The sequence below is a fragment of the Rhineura floridana genome, chromosome 9 (assembly GCF_030035675.1).
Source record: "Rhineura floridana isolate rRhiFlo1 chromosome 9, rRhiFlo1.hap2, whole genome shotgun sequence".
NCBI lineage: Eukaryota > Metazoa > Chordata > Lepidosauria > Squamata > Rhineuridae > Rhineura > Rhineura floridana.
The window spans coordinates 93,719,816-93,737,523 of record NC_084488.1 but is presented as its reverse complement, the minus strand read 5'-3'; the positions used below and the strand labels follow the sequence as shown (position 1 = coordinate 93,737,523).

Sequence of the window (17,708 nt, the reverse complement as noted above, 5' to 3'; positions counted from 1 at the left end):
AAAAATATTGATGCAAATTAGGGAGCAGTTCATGCAGAATGTAGAAAAGACTAAACAGGATCTCACATTAAAGGGTCCTTCCTTTAGTTGCACTTTTCTTGATTTGTTTAGCAATTGACAATTATCCCATCTGGACACTGTAAGATTTGCTCCAATAAAGTTTGTTTTGTTCCTACTACATTGTGCACCACAGTTTAATATCAGCGGACCACAAACCCAGTTGTTCATAGTAGCCAACCAAACACTTGTGGTCACCAGGACTTTGCTTCTTCCCTAGGGATGGTAACTTATTGTGATCTTGCATGGTGGCTCTGAAATGCATCGTTATGTCAGGGACAATTCAAGCTGCTTCAAGCATAGGAGGAGGGCTGGAGATTGTTATTATACTGCAATTCCAAGGTGCTACAAGAGCCTCAAAGGTTTAGGGCATTCTCCCTGAGCTTGGAGATGGCGAGGAGACATGGGGGAGAATCATCTTCTGAAGTTAGATTGTGATCCCAATAGGTTTATGTTTGGTTTTCAGCACCTTGGACAGCTCCTTGGGAGTTTAGACTAAAACCTGGAGCAAATTCACTGCCACACTGACATTGGGGCCACCAGTCTCCATTGATTACAACCATCAGGAAATTGTTTGCAATAGCAGCATATTAAAATACAAGATTTCTGTGGTGAGTGGCTACACAGCAATGTAGATCAGCTTCCACATTGTTTGGATTTTGAGAAGCCTCATTGTTAAGCTATTTATTGTGTGAATCTAACCTAAAAGGAAAATGGCAAGCATGATAAGGTTCTATTCCTATGATGCAACGCTCAGGAAATGGGTAATTTTGTCTGTATTCCAATTAAAAATAATTGCTTTTGAGCTGAAATGAGAGAGATTGAAAGTTATATTATGATGTTACATCTGCTCTGACCTACAGTCATCACTTGATGGTTGCTGTATTAAGTAATGTTTTCATATGCAAGGTAAGTGCAGATGTATCATCATTCAGTCAGTTAATATACATGTGTGACTGTGCTCTAAGCATGCTGTAGGTATAAGAGCAGTTCAGTGTACTGGAGCAAGGTCTTGTGGGAGACAATGGTTATCTTCTTCCTTGGAAATTTTCAATAAAAAGGATGGACAGGCCTTTTGTCAAGAATGCTGGAAGTACAGAATATTAATATTGTGTCGTAGGGCATGAAAAGTGGGCTAGATGAGCTATTGGCTTCTTTCCAACCATGTTTTTGTGATTGTTGTTCAAATTTATTTTTGGTGTTGATGCAGGTGGCCCAGGCAAATACTTTCCACGACAGGATTGTGCAGTTTTGGAAGCAGAGTTGATTGCTGCTGGGGCTGGGTTCGCCACCCATGGGGCCAATGCCAACGTAAGTATCATCACTGCTGGGGCTTTGAGCCACTTGAAATGGGGCTTGTACCTCTCTAATAATGGCTTTCATATAATCACAGACACTCACTTGATGCAGGGCTTATAATATACATGGGGCTTTTGCTTATACCTAGAGGACACTGACAGGTTAAAAAATCCTTCCAATTTTAACTCCATATTAATAGCACTGTAGGTCATGGAAAGGAAATACAGCATTAAACAAAATGTATCTTCATTTCTTTCTCTTCAGCATTACATTTGGTTTAGGTGTTTTTTATATAACATTTTTTGTTCTCAATTTTTTAAAAAATGCTGAACTTTTTTTCTTTACTCTTAAATAACATTTACAAAATGCTAAGCCAAAACATTTTGGAAATATCCTTTCAGAAGTTAAAGAAAAAAGATTCAAAAAATTCCTACCCAAATTAAGTTCCTATATTTAACCTGACAGTGTCTTGTAGTGGTACATATATTAATAACATTTCTCACTTTCTCATTGTCCTATCAACTTTACCAACTAGTGAAAAAGAATAATTGAACTAGAAGCTAGACAAATGGGAATACAGAAATGCTGGCTTTCAGTTGAGTTGGAGGATTTGCCAAATTAGCCAGTTTTCGGTCTTGATCCTGCAAATACGTATTTTTCCCTATTTGCATATTCTTGTAAGTGTGTGCAAGATTAGACCCATGACTTAACTCACAATCACAAAATCATAGACCCTTAGGTTGGAAGGAACATTGGAGGTCAACTCCTTGCTCAGTGTAGGATCTACAATTCAGGATGCAGCTACAGCATCCTGGACAGATGGCCATCCCCTGCATGAATGCCTCCAGTAAACAAGAGCCCACCATCTCCTGAGGCAGTCTGTTTCACTTGGGGCTGGAGTTGTAATGAAGCAAGCCGAGACAAGGGTGGAGGGGATGGTGATCTGGCACTCCCACCTGCTGGTTCTGCTGTTGCCATCAACCAGCCACCTAGTGAGGCTGTCCACCTTCACCTTTTCCTTGCTCTGAGGAAGGGCAAAGAGGGCTCTTTCTCAGTGTAAGGCATTCTGTGCCTGGTGGATGCTGCTGTTGCATTTTTCTGTGTCAGCTAAAATGCTATTTAAACTGTTAAAAGTTCAATATTACTTTAAATCATTTCTAGCTGTGACACTGTTGGCAACGCATGCACTCTCCTGGCCACCTCACCCAGAATGCTTTGCTCTGATTAAAGAACCCCTTAGCCCTTCCTCAGAGTGAGGCAGAGAGGAGCTGTAGGGCGAAGCAGAAAAACTGCCAATGCTTCTACTGTTAATGTGGTGGCAAAAGTACTTGGGAAGGGAACCAGGGCGCATAGGAGGAAGAGTGGTGGGCAAGAAGAGGAGGAGTGGATGGCAGCAGTGGTGGTGGTGAGAGAAGGGGGTGGTGACAAAGCAGCTTCCTGCCATTGGCAGTGCAGTCTCTTGCTCCAGCCCTGGTTCCACTGTCAAACCGCTCTTACCATTAGGAAGTTTCTCCTAATGTTTAGCCATAAACTGCCTCCCTGCAATATCTATCAACCGGTTCTACTCCTGTATATTATGAAGTATGTGCCAACAATGCAATAAAAACATCTGATGCAATATAGTTAATCAACCGTAAGATTTTCCCTGCAGTTAGAAAAGTACATTTCTTCAAACATCAGTCTGTCTTCAGTAATATTATAGAGTGCATGTGCACATATGTGCACATGTAGTGGTGCGGTTCTGCTCCTGTCATGCCCCAAATTAATGTCTTTATTGGTTCTAATGATTGAAGCTTGGCAGTGGACAAATCTAACTAGATATTTTTTTCTGTACTCTGAAAATAAATGGGTGCAAACCAACCAAAATTAAACATTTCTGCATCCACTGTTTGTAATGGGAAAGAATTGGGCACATGCTTAATTCTCCCATTGAAACCATTCTGAATGAAAAATGCTTAACTTAGTTGGGCAATGCCCATTATTTTATTTTTTTTAAGAAAAACTATTGAGTTTTCATCTCAATTACAAACAATTTAAATGCAAGTGCAACACATTTAAAAACATCTCAGTTCACAAATATCTTAAAATAAAGTCAAATTAAAATATTGAGAGAGGAAGAACTAAAGAAAAAAGGAAGATATTCTAGCAAAGGGAAGGGATTATATCCAATGCTGTGTGAGTGGAGTTTGGCTCACAGCAGTGGGACTTTCCCTTCCCCCCTCAGACCCCTATGCACCCCTAAAAGGTGTTCTGGGGGTCCTCCACTCTCTAGAGCAGATTTTGAGGTGCATGGGGTGTACAGAAGGGAGGAGGGGAAGTGGAAGTCCCATTGTGCAAGTGAAAGTCTGTTCTGCTGGCACATAGCAGTGTTGGATACATCCCATGGAAACCAACTGAACTATTATATAAAAATAAATAATACATATTTGGCTAGATATAAGGTCTGAACAGCAGGCTTTACATTTCTAGATAATCCTAATGATTGGAAATCATCAGAATTAGTAGAATCTAGTAATATTTATTTATTACATTTATATAAGGCCCCATAGCTGAAGCTCTCTGGGCGGTTTACAGCAATTAATATCCTTTTCATTTGGCATTATTTCTTTTTATCCACAATGAATATGTTACCAGATTTTTTTTCAAGTCACATTTTATTAGATGACATCTTGCTTTTCCATTCAGCTGCTTTAAGGAGAAATAATTTAATCCCTTCTGTTTTGTGGGCAGAAATCACACTTTTATTCAAACAATTCAAGAATACCATTTATGGTATTGTCGAGTATGCTTTAATTTGGATTTTTGCATTGAGCAGGGGGTTCGACTTGATGGCCTTATAGGTCCCTTCCAACTCTATGATTCTATGGATCCAAGGGCAAATACTATTCAGTATGCAATTTCTTTTAAACTTTATTTCCAAATGGCCACAGAAGTCATTCTCTTCAGGAAAAGCAAACAAAATTGCAATGATTAACAGAGAGTTATTTGAGATTTCAGCTGGGTTGTAAGGAAAATGCCATGTAAGAAGAGTAGTAATTGTTCTGAGAACTATCCACATCATCTTTGTAGCTGTTGTTATCACTCATAATATACAAAGCACAGTTCTCGTTTAATTTATTCTTGCAATAATCTTTTGAAGGCTGTCACAGTTATGTCTGGGCAAGCCTGCAAAATGCTACCTATCAAGCTGAATTCAGCACACGAAAACTATATGTTGGCCTCTGATGTGCTTAACAAGATCTCTCCCTAGCCCCCAATTTTTGTAGTCCCAGGTGGACAGCAAAAACAGGTTTATCAAGTCTCTGGTGTGCTACCATGCATGACAGATGGGCTGCATTCAGCTTAGTGGGTCAAAAGTTGTGCAGGCCTGTAGGTGAGTGAGGCTTCACAATGCATCATGGTGGGTGGAGGCAGAAGGATAGAATTTGGATGGGAATACTGTACATCTGTCACCAACTGGGTGCTTATTGCAGAAGCAGTGGGCCCCTCAGATAGTTGCCTTGAGAGCGATTCACAGAGAAAGCCAGTGTATTCTGCCACCCCTTAATTTTCACGCCAGGAGTTTTCACACTGTACAAGTCATGGCAGCAGCAGCAGCAGCATCTGTTTCTTATGCCTTTTGTCTTCAAAAAGAGGGTAGACTAACTTCAGTTATGGGAGAGTGGGCAGCACAGTGCTGCTCCCTCCAAACCTGAGATAGTAGTGCTGATTATCTGCTGGGGGACATGTTTAGGAAATGTGTATTTTTCTGTGTGTACACAGGAGGAGAGCTTTGCGCATACCATGGACTGCAAAAAAGACAAATAATTGGGTGTCAGAACAAATTAAACCAGAACTGTCACTAGAAGCTAAAATGATGTAATGGAGGTTATCATACTTTGGACACATAATGAGAAGCATGATTCACTAGAAAAGACAGTAATGCTGGGGAAAACAGAAGGGAGTAGAAAAAGAGGAAGGCCAAACAAGAGATGGATTGTTTCTGTCAAGGAAGCCACAGACCTGAACTTACAAGATCTGAACAGGGTGGTTCACGACAGATGCTATTGGAGGTCGCTCATTCATAGGGTCGCCATAAGTCGTAATTGACCTGAAGGCACATAACAATAACAACAACTGTGTGTACGTAACATCAGAACCCTAATCTGTTTAGAAAGTGCTGTGGGTAACACATGCACGCTAAGTATGAGATTGTTTGTGCAGAACATGAATGGTTGTTCCCTCACACACATTAATTTCATTGAGGAGCTGCGTAACCCCAGCCAAGGTCACTATTGTCATATAGATTTGCATGTGCTTTTTTTGAGGTTACCCGATGACTTCATTGCCAAATATATTGCCATGAAAATTGCCCTACATCTTTACAATGCTGATTTCTGCAAATAAAGCTCCTGTTAATTTGCAGAAACCAATGTGTAAAGATTTATGCAACATGAAGATAAGCATTAATGCCTGCAGAACAAGTTTCTGTTAAAGGTGCAGAAGCAAGGGCCAGCAGAAAAATGATCTGAAACCATATAAATAAACAGATCCAGATAGAATTCCTTTCTATCAGAAACGTCAAGGAGGCAAGCATGCTAAAAGTTTATCATTAAAGCCACAAACAGCATTTGGTATGTCAAAAAGGTCATTAGTCTTGCTAATCTGAGACAATGGGGGTTCCTTCTTGAGCACTTTCTCCCCCTGAAAATCCTCCTCCGCTCCCCCCACTTCTTTCAGCAATGTTTTTTTCAGGGAGGGTTTTTTTTGAAAAGATGTGCAATTATGTGCACATTTAGAGCCCTGACAATGCAACACAGGAACTATTTCCTTCACTTTGAAATAGCTCTATTTGCCCTCAACCACATTGTAATGCAACCAAATCAGATGGTTATCTTAACCATTGCCTGCACTCTGAATTAGCTTTGTCTGCTATTAAGTGATGCCATTAATATAGACAGTTTGGATTTGCTATACAATGACATCAGTGTTCCCTGGGAAAAGAAGTCAGAGTTAAGCACTGAAGTACGCCCATAGAAGAGTAGCTACAAATGAGCTGCTAAAAAGGAGATAGATATTTCAGATCCCACAAAAATCAGGAGATATTTCAGATGCCATAAAATCTCTGGAAAAGTTTGTAGGCAAACATTAAACACAACTCTAGTTATCAGGCTTTTGACAAGACCAAAACGAGAAAGAGAAAACCAAGAATCAGAATGTACACAGGGACTGAATGTCAGCTCTACACTGCGTCAGCAGTGCCGGTGGGGGCTGGAATTCCTGGGTGGTTGGCAGGGAAGCAAAGTCCTTAGCCGTCAGTGTGGCCATAAATCTGCCAGGTCTAGGAGGAGGGGAGCTGATAAGGGCCAGGCTTGTCCGAAGCGTACTTGCCGAGTCAGGAGTCCAGAAGCGAGGTCAGTAGAGGTCTGGGATCAAGTGCCAAGGGGTCAGTCCAAAAGAGGTTGCAAGGAAACTAGGACCACACAAGCCACACCTGACATTACAGTCAGCAACAAGCTGCAGCCAAGGTGTGCCTTATAAAGAGCAAGGTTGACAGCAGGTGTGAGTCCTAAGCGTTTGGGCCTTAAGGAGACAGGCCTGCCTCTCTTCTGCCTGACCTTCTGCTGTCTACGTTCTGCAGGTGAGGGGGGAGTATCCTGTTCACTGTCTGTGTCTGGCTGCAGGGCCTCTGCTGTCCCTGGGGTGCTCTGCAGCTGAGGGGCAGAAGGAGCTGGATTCTCAGGAGGCTCCTCGGTGTCTCCTGCTGCTCCTGGGTCTGCTGCTGTTACTCCTGAGTCATCCTCATCTGAGGAGTCCTCTGACGGGGCCATGACACTGAGCTTCTGAACATGATACCAAGGCTACACAGGCTATACATCCCAAGCTCAGGGTTCATAAACCAAATCAAAATTAGATGCATTAAGTAAACAGGACTACCATGGTAATCAAAATTAGATGTGTTAAGATAGACAAGCAGGAGGACTTCTGGAAGATTAAGGCTGCAATCTATTCCCTCTTAAATTAGTAAGCCCCAGTGAATTGTACCTGGGTCCTTCCTCATGCGAGACAGATGCTCTACCACTGAGCTATGGCCCTTTCCAGAATGGGGCTTACATCTCAGCAGGCATGCATAGAATTGTACAACAAGGCTGCAGTCCTAAATGCCTTACTTAGGAGGGCAGAAGCCCCATTAAAACAATGGGACATTCCTGAGTAAACATGCAGAGGATTGTGCTGTCCCACCAGCCTCTTACCAATAGTTTTAATGTCTTATCATTGCTTATAGCTTTAGGCAGGGCTAGGGTGGACGGATGGGGAAAAGGACAGAGCACCTGCGCTTTTAATTGTTGTGTAGAATATGGAATTTCAGCAGGTACAGCAAACATCAGTTGGTGGGCACCTGTTCTGGCTGCTGTGTTTGCAATGATAGGCAAACATGAAGTACAACAGGGCATATGATACCAATTTTTAAGAAAGGGCCAAGGAATGATCCAACCAAATATAGGTCAATATGTTTTCTAAGTGTAATTAGTAAATGATAAGATGAAACATTTATAAGATAAAATGATTTACTGGATGGATAGAAGCAGAAAGTCTTCTGTTTCATGAGCAAGCTGATTTTAGACCAGGCTGATCTATCTTGGATCATTGCTTCCCCCCACCTCCTTTTATCTCACTTAGTTGAGGACTTAGAAGCAAACTGTTTGCAAGTTTCACTGACTTGAAATCTGGGTCTGATACAAAACGTGAAAAATTATAGGATAAATCTCCTATAGGATAAATCTCCATGGATAAAAACCTTCTTTTAATTAAAAAGAAAACATGCCAAGATCAAATATGGTATAGACAGCCACCTGACTGCTTGAGTTATTATTATTAGATTTTATTACCCACCCTTCACCACAAGGTCCCAGGGCAAGTCACAGCACAGCAATATAAAATACAATATTAAAAACAGTTTAAAACAAATTATGATCGCAACTAGAGAGTTGACATCACAGCTATAGTTGAGAGTTCTGAGAAAGTTAAGTCAGGGTTGTATACTTGCACCAATTTGTATTTTTGTGATCTGGTACCTGTTTTTGCAGCTGTTGACTCTCATCCTCCTATAGTTGCCTCTAGATCACTGCAAGCTCTGTTATATGCTGAGGTCATGCTCTCAAGGATTTGGCTTGTTCTGAAATGACTAATGTAAGCCTTTTTGACCTATTGAATTAGTGAGCATCTTATCATTAATTATGTCCTAAAATTATATGATGAAACTAAAATAATGGTGTACCCCAAAAGGACTTTGGTTTTAAAATGCCACGAGATTCAGCAAGTAAAAACATCAAATATTAAAGCTTAGCTTTCAGTTCCACAAGTTCCACAAGAAAAGAAAACTATTTAAAAAAGGCGCAGGAGTCCTGTCCCCTTCTTCCACCTGTCCACCCTAGGCAAACTTCAAGATTCTGTAACAAAGAGGGACATACAAGCAGGGTTGGCATGACCAGGAGACCTAACAAGTTATGTGACTCCTTTTTCATGAGAAGATTAACAGAAACTATTTTTTTGTTAAGACCTTCTAATGAACACCACATTCTCGTGACACTTGTTTGGGAGTAAGTATTGTTGAACTCAATGCGACTTACTTCCAACTGCATGTACATATGATAGGATTCCAGGCTTCTTTATGAGTCAGAAATGCAGCCCTATGGTTGCAGCCAGTTCAGCTGGGCTTCAGATACATTAGAAAATCATGGCCAAACAAGGTTGCCTGCCCAGATCAGTACCATTGAACCCCTCACCACACCAAACCATAATTCAGAGCACTTGCTATCCTACTTCCTGCTAAATGTGTACCTACTAAAAACTTTACAGAAGTTATGAAATATATGCACTTTCTCCCTACCTCTCCACTACCTGCTAGAAAAGCTAATGCCAGCACAGAGGACAGAATGTCCTAAGAGTCTCTAGCATAAGTGGAAAACAAAGAGGTATTTCTGTTATGTGCCAATGCTGTTTGGAGATGTAGAATAGGATATCCAAGTGGAAACGGTCTTTTCCCAACAAACAGATAAGCATGATTGCTTCCCTGTTGAGTTTAGTCAGCAGAAAATGTGTCATATCATCCTAAAATTAATGTGCAATTTTGGCTCTGTAGGAGAAATACCTGTTGTACTATGACATGGAAAGTGCTGCCATTTCTGGGGTGGCAGTGGCAGCACTGAAGACATCACATAAATTAACAGTTTCCACTCACTTCCCTTGCAGATTGTGCATGGTTTCAAAATATACTGAATAATGCAGTCATCGTATTTTTAATGCTTTAACTAAGTAACTGCTGTTTTTGTTGACATTGCTCATAAGCAGTATTTCTGCTCTCTTAATGGGATTGGAGCAGGGTCCCATTGGAATTAATAGACGTTACTGTGTTTGGTGGATTTGCACCCCAGATTTTTCTCAATCAGTCTGTCATAGCAGAACATTGTAGCCTGACAAAGGTACTGTGAATCTTCACAGGGTTTCAGCCTGGGGATCAGATTAGGCAATGCAGCCATCATTAGAACTATTTTGTAGCTAGGCATTGTGGAAATGTAGGTGTCATACATAAAGGCCTGTTTGCACATAATGCTAAGCCATAGTTCAGTAAACCATGGTTTATTAACCAAATCATAGCTGCTACAAACCATGCCTTAGTGTTACATGCAGACACAACTAATGACTTCTTCACAAGAAAATAATTGCTGTGTTGTATCAGAACAAAGGTCTTTCTGACAATGGCTCATCAGCCAAATGGTTCTGCGGAGATCATAAATTGAGCCTAAAGATGATAGACAATCCCTGCTGTTTGTCTTCAGTATTAGGTACTTAGAAATATCCTGCTTCTTGATAGCTTAGATCCTACCCTGTTAAAAACTATGTTTGCACCAACTGTTCTTCATGCCATGTGTCAAAAAACATACTGTAAACAGCTGGTGCAGTCAGCATCTCATTCTGGGTAGTGTCCATGATTAGAGGTCCACTTCACATTTGTCACAGAAAGGTCGGTATTAAATTTCCCTCAACATTCATTGCAATGTGTGGAAATGCTTAAGAGCATTGTCATCTATGTTTCAAGGTGTGCTACTACACTTATCCCTGAATAAATTTACCAGTTTGCCTAGCCTACTCACAAATAAACACATCAACTAGCCACTTGGACTGGCATGTTTGTGTTTCCATGTCCTTGTTGTCTGTTATTCTTAATCTCCCCCCCCCTTGCAAAATGCTCTTGAAGGAACAAGTGAGGAACAATAACACACAAGGAAGGAGAAATGAGAACAAAACTGCAATATATACAGACATATCCTTAGTGCAGGAATAGCAAATATGGCACTATCCAGATGTTGCTGGGCTACAACTCCCATCATGCCTGACCATTGATCATGCTGGCTGGGGCTGATGGGAGTTGCAGTTCAACACTATCTGGCAAGCATCACAAGGACTAACCCTGTTTATCAGCTCCTTCCAGGTAATTAGCCTTGCTCAAAACACAGAAAATGTTATAATGCAATCATTAAGCAGCAGAGAATTCTAAAGACACAAACCAAATTCTTGAAAGTGGGAAAATTATGTATAAAGTAAAAATAATATTTAACAGCATATTTAAAAAGAGACTGAAATAAACCCATTTTGTTTGGCACTAGAGAGTCACTGGATTCTGGTAGCTGGAATAAGATAATCCTAAAAGCTATGCATTTACACAGGATCCATTTAGATTTTAGTCTATCAGTCTGCTCTGTTAGGACCAGGATCTGATAGCATCTAGTTCGTCAGCAAGTCAACTAGCCTCCCCCAGAAACAAGTAAAGATAAAAACCTGTATGTGACAAATGCTGATTCTCAGACTTCAATTAATGTGAAGATGAGCTATCAGTATTCACCCAGCAACAGAGAAGAGACGGTGGGACTCAGTGTTAGTCCTACTCAGAGTAGATCCATTTAAAGTTACTAGGCATGATTAACTTAGGTTCATTCATTTCAAAGGGTCTACTCTGGGTTGGATTTAGTTGACAGCAACCCAGAATATCAAAATGTCAATTTCACAGTTTAGTCTCTGGCTGAGGTGGCAGGGCTTCTATGAGTATTTAATTCCTGCACACAGCTAAAGATAATGGGACAATTGTTTTAAATGGACCTAGAAATAATGGATGTTCTTACCTTTACTTACTTGTGTGCAAGGGTTTGGATGTACGCATGCAACACTGATTTACACCTCAGTTGTGGTTTCCGATTCTGTTTTGGCTGCTTCAGTGAAATACACTGGAATTTATTCCTGCTCTTACTACTTCCAACAAAGGTGATGCTTGTCTCAACAGCAAACTGTGTGCTAAGTTCCAGAACTGTTACAATATTAAATTTACTGAACAGATTGTTAATCACAGCATTCTGAAAAAAAGGCAGACATAAATAATTACATGCCTCAATTATGAGCATCTGGTTACTTATCCTGAATGCAATTTTATTCTTCTGCAACAGAGAACTTCACTAAATCCATCTAGATCCTAAACAAACTTTATTTAACTCTCAGAGCCATATATCTGTATGGATTATCTTGTCCCTTTTTTGGTCATGCCTTTCCCCCCGCCCCCAGGACAAATGTCTCTCAAGATGTAGGTGTAGTAGAATTTATTATGCAATACATCACTTCTGTGAATTATAAGGGAATGAGGAATAACATTGAAGTGCCTTTTCCCATATCAGTCATCCCAGGTGCTGTGTCTGGCATGGGGGCTCTCCTTGTTGCTCCACAGTGTTGATTGACACTGGGTAGTTTGTGGCTCCCCAGCCTTTTGAATTCCCTTCCACTGAAGGTATGAACAGGAGAGACCTTAATTATTCCCTCTGCCAAGTAAAAACATTTCTGTTCTTCCAGGCACTAGCAGTTAATCAATGAGAGCTGCCATTACTATTGGTCTCTGGACTACTGCAATAGAATTTGGTTTTTATTTAAATATATCTTTTAACTGAGTTGTTTTCTATGTTGGGAAGTCACACCATGAAGGATGGTCTTTAAAACTGATTTAAAAATAATGAATAAATCGAGCCAGAGCCCAGCCCTAAAGCTTGTTCTCAAGCTCCAACTTAGTCCTCGAGCAGAAATGGGAAACCTGTGTCCCTCCATATGTTGTTGGATTGCAACTCCCATCATCCCCAGGAATTGGCAATATTGACCAGGAGATAGGAGTTGGTTACCAACAACATCTGGAGGGCCAAAGGTTCCAGATCCCTGGTCTAGACTCGTGCCTTATATATTAATTTCCCATATCTCTGCAAGTCTTTCTGACTGACTGCCTTCCCTCTTGAACCGCTTTGCAAATGCAGGTGGAGAGCATACCACTCAAAACCTGACAGAAAGAAGACAAAGCCTACACACTTTCATGCGGAGGCAGTCCCCCAAATGCTCTCCCCTAGGAACTCCATAGATACAACTCTACTTTTCTCTGTTTAAAGAATATGATGGCGCCTTTATGAGAGCAACCGCCAGTATACTGTGGCACATCTTCATCTCAGATCTGTTTGAATGTCTAAGAACATAAGAAAAACTGTACTGAGTAACACAAAAACCCTGATCAGGCCAAATGTCCTTCTGTTCTCACAGTGGCTAATAGCTTTCATTAAAAATGAAAATCAATATTGCAAAGAAGTGTTTACCATTAAAACTGCTAGTATAGAAGTAGGAATCCCACCAGAGAAGGAGGATTTGGAAGCCTTGTTACCATTCCACTCACTTGCTGGAGCAAGGAAGGTCTGTCAGTGTCCCTGGTGCCCTAGCAGATTGCTCCTGCTCTGAAAAAAATTCTGGGAGCTGTGCTCACCTTCACTACACTACTGATTTGCATATCATAGCCAACGTGCCAAAACATAATTGCGTAAATCTTTTTAAAATTGTAAATAGCAGTTGCTGTTTCCTCTGATCAAGACCACAGCATACGATGAGGGTTTTGCAACCCTTTCCTCCCCACCTTTGGCCTGACAAATATCCCTTCCCCATTATCTTTTCAATTAGTATAACACAAACTTTCAGAGTTAATGGCTAATGGGGTAGAGCCTTCATGGGTGTAGGAAAGATGTGATTCTTAGTATATGAATCAGAGTTAGACAAGCTTTCCCTATTTTTATCTCTGAAATGGAGGATACACAGAGCTGAGTTCTTCTCATACTCAAACTCCTAATTGATTATTAGATTTTTTTCAAATTCCTAGAGTGACTCCTTTTAAAAAGCAACTTAAATTAAGGACAACTTTCTTTTTTTTTTCTTTTTTTATAATAATTTTTATTCAAATTTTCATAAAACAAAGAAAACAAAATAAAAAAACATAACACAATATAAATGAAAATAAAAAACTTGACTTCCGATTTGTCACAGATCAGCTATAAGTATATAATATATATCAAACCTGTCCCTAAATACATACAAGATCACTTTTCTCCATAGTCTATCTTAATTAATCGTCAAATCCCATTATCATCATTTCATTTTTATCTTTCAACAAAAAGTCTAAGAGAGGCTTCCATTCCTTAAGAAATGTATCTGTCGATTTTTCTCTAAGTAAACATGTCAATTTATCCATCTCTACTAAGTCCATTAATTTCAATAGCCATTCTTCTGTTGTTGGTGTTGATTCCATTTTCCACTTTTGTGCATATAATAATCTTGCTGCCGTAATCATATATAATATTATTCTTCCATATTTCTTTTCTATTTGTTTATCCATAAAACCCAATAAAAAAAATTCTGGCTTTGACTGAATATTTATCTTTAAGATTTTTTGCATCATCCTACCTATCTGTGCCCAAAATAATTTTGCCTGTTTACACAACCACCACATATGATAAAATGATACTTCTTGTTGTTTACATTTCCAACAAACATTAGAAACGTTACTATACATTTTTGACAACTTTTCTGGAGTCATATACCAACGGTACATCATTTTATAGAAATTTTCTTTAAGATTATAGCATAATGTAAATCTCAAGCCTTTTTTCCACATATTTTCCCATTGATCCATTTGTATGTTATAACCAAAATTTTTTGCCCACTTTACCATACACTCTTTTACTTGTTCTTCTTCCATATCCATTTTCAGCAAGAGTTTATACATTTTCGCAATTATACTTTCATCATTTGTACACAGACCTATTTCAAAATCAGATTTACTTATTTCAAACCCATACATTTTCTTATCCATTTTATATCTTTCTAACAATTGTAAATAGGCAAACCATTGAGAGCTATATCCCTCCTTTATCAGTTGCTCTCTCTCTTTCATTATATATTCTCCATGTACATTTTCTAATAGTTCTTGATAAGTTAACCATTTCTCTTTTCCAGCCATTTCTCTTCTGTAAAACGCTTCTTGACTTGAGACACATAATGGTATTTTCGAATAAAACCTTGGTTTATATCTATTCCATTAAGGACAACTTTCTATGAAATGTTAATGTCTGGCATGGTGGGGATTATTTGTTTGTTTGTTTTTAGAAAGAGGGATGTATGTTTGGTAGAGGGGGTGGGGATTTGCTAGGCCAGCCCAAGACATTTTGATGATTGAGGGGTGGAGCAGCAAATGGCTTCCCTCTCCCTAACTCAAGGTTTGCATAGTACCCAAGACTATTAGAGTTATTGGCACTTGAGGCAGAAAATCCACAAGCATCTCTCCCCTTCCTTGGCAGTAAAAATATAATAATACAAATTATTATTAATGTGCACTGGGACAGGGTGCATCTGCTCCTCACCCAGGGATGTTGGAACAGGAGGTTGGAGCAACTGCCTTATGAGGAAAGGCTACAATGTTTGGAATTATTTCATTTAGAAAAATGGAGAGTAAGAGGGAACATGATAGAGGTATGTAATATATGCATGTTGAGGAGGATAGATAGAGGTTTTGCTCCTTCTCATGTAATACTAGAACCAGGGTCCTCCAATGAAACTGAATGGTGAAAAATTCAGGATAGACAAAAAGAAGTGTTTCTTCACACAACACATAATTAAACTATGACATTCACTACCAACTTAGATGTCTTTAAAAGGGAATTAGATAGATTGGTGGAGGATAGGGATGGGGGAATCTGTCAATGTTAGTTTCCAATTTTTCCAGTCTGAAGTTCAGTTCTTCAAATTTATACATCACTTAATTAAAAAAAAAAAACTCATAAAAATCCATCAGCATTGTACTGCGAATTTCTTCTAATATATACATTTTGCCTAATATACACATTTTTGCAAAACAATTTTCTGTAACATAATGCAATATATACATTTTTTTACACAAGCCTGGCACCAGCAAGCAGCCAGGTCGGGCACTGGCCGAGGGCGCCTGGGGCTGGAGCTGGGGTGGTGGAGCTTTTGCTGCATAGTCTCCGCCAGCATCGGGTCACAGGCCATGACTGGACAGTGGTGCAGATTGTGGAGTGGGATCTCTACCCTCCCAGGCGACATCACCCCCAGATGCATGCACAGCTGGCGCGTGCTTAAATGCACCCTGTCGTGCCACCTCTTGCGGTGCCATATTAGCTTGCTGCATGCACATTCCTGCCATCTTGGGTGATGGCAGGCAAATGCACTGACACAGCAATGCAAGAGGTGGCGCAACCAGGCATATTTAAGTGTGTGCGTACACACACAAGCAGAGGGGAGGCAAGGGCCTGCAGTGGGCTGGTGCCAGTCCTGTTTGTACACATTACTGGGCTGGAGAAGTGCAAATTTTGAAGGATGGATGTAGTTCAGTTCACATGTTGTTTCAGAAAGTGCAGATTAGGTAGGTTTGCCATTCAATGCATACTGAATCTAATTTCTCCTCCATATCTCATGGAGGATAAGTATAACAATGGCTGCTAGTCATGATAGCTATATATACTAACTTCAATACCAGATGCTGGGAAACCACAATGGGAATTGGCTATTATCCTCATATCCTGCTTGTGGGCTTCCCAGAGACCTCTGGCCACTGTGGAAAACAGGCTGCTGGATTAGATGGGCCTTTGGTCTGAACCAGCAGGACTTTCCTTGTGTAATTCCAAGTAGCTCACACTGACCCTGTAACACAATTTTAAAAAAAACGTTGTTACAATTTTCTCTAAAGATCAAATAGGAACAAAACAGGGATAGTTATTTACCAGGAATCAGAAAATTGATACTATTCATCACAAACCAAGACAGTTGGAGTGTATATTTATATCTGAGGAGTGGAGACCGCATTCCCTCATGAGCAACCTTCTGGGGGCCACACTGAGCGGGAACAGAAGAAAAATAGGCATAGCAATGGATGTGTCTCATAGCTTCGTATAGTATGCTATATTTCAACCACACAAAAACAGAAGGTTCTATAAACACAAATCTCACTCCAGCCAGGCAAGAAGAGGCTTCATCACAGTTCAAGGACACATTCCAGCCATGCAAAAGCATGTGGCAGGCACTGGTGAGGACCATAGCCTGGGGAGAGAGGTGTGGCCTGGGAGAGTCCCAAGGGCTGGACAGAGAGTCTTCGAAAGCTACCTTTGGGCCCCAGAGGGCCTGAGGTTCTTCACTTCTGATATATCTCATGGAAAGTCATGAAGCCAAATGAAAGCAAATTATTATTTATGGCCACGTAATGAAGACTCTCCCCTCAGGTGTTTACTCTGAGGATGTGCAATCTAAAGTTAAGAACACAACCCACCTCTTGTGCAAGCAAGATTGATATACTTGGGAGCTTCACCAAGGAACATTTTGGTGGCTTGTGTCTGTTCAGAGGAACCAAGCCGGCCACATAATTGGCATATTTGATCTCAGTGAGAACTTTCAGGGTATTTAGTATAGAGCAAAATCTTTGAAAAGTCTGCAGAAATGCAGGTCTGCAAATGTCCAGCCTTTTCCCACTCTGTTGAAAGGCAAAACTCCCACTCATACTTTTGAGGGAACAGTATTTGGCCTTGCTCCTGTACAGATGAGGAGTGGTATGTGCCTCAAGGCTTTTCCTACACCATGCCAACTCTTTGCCACTTCTATATACTTTAATAGAACAGTTTTGGTTGTTGCACAGAAAATAGGAATTCATCCACCCTGCTCCAAATATACACATAAATAAGACCAGGCTTGTGTTTCTTTAAAAAAGGAAGTTAGTGTGATGCAGGGATTAGACAGTTTTATTTATTTATTTATTTATTTTAAAAGTTTGTATCCCGCTTCAGTTCCAAAGAATTCTAAGCGGCCAAAACAATAACATAGTGCAAACACATTATACAATATACAATATATAAAAAAATATAAATTATCTCTCACATTACAATTCAAAAGCTAACCGAAATAAAAAGGTCTTAACTTGGCAACGAAAACTAATTAAAGAGGGGGAAGAACGAATTTCCTGC

The 17,708-nt window shown here is 40.1% G+C and overlaps 1 protein-coding gene across 11 annotated transcripts in view; it reads left to right on the top strand.

Annotated features, from left to right (window-relative positions):
• Positions 1 to 17,708, top strand: part of NPNT (nephronectin) — a 93,667-nt gene that overhangs the window by 5,706 nt on the left and 70,253 nt on the right. For all 11 annotated transcript variants that reach the window (XM_061585475.1, XM_061585474.1, XM_061585476.1 and 8 more), the window contains exon 2: positions 1,268 to 1,368. In XM_061585475.1, the coding sequence (XP_061441459.1) occupies positions 1,268 to 1,368 (101 nt within the window). The remainder of the gene's footprint in view (positions 1 to 1,267; positions 1,369 to 17,708) is intronic.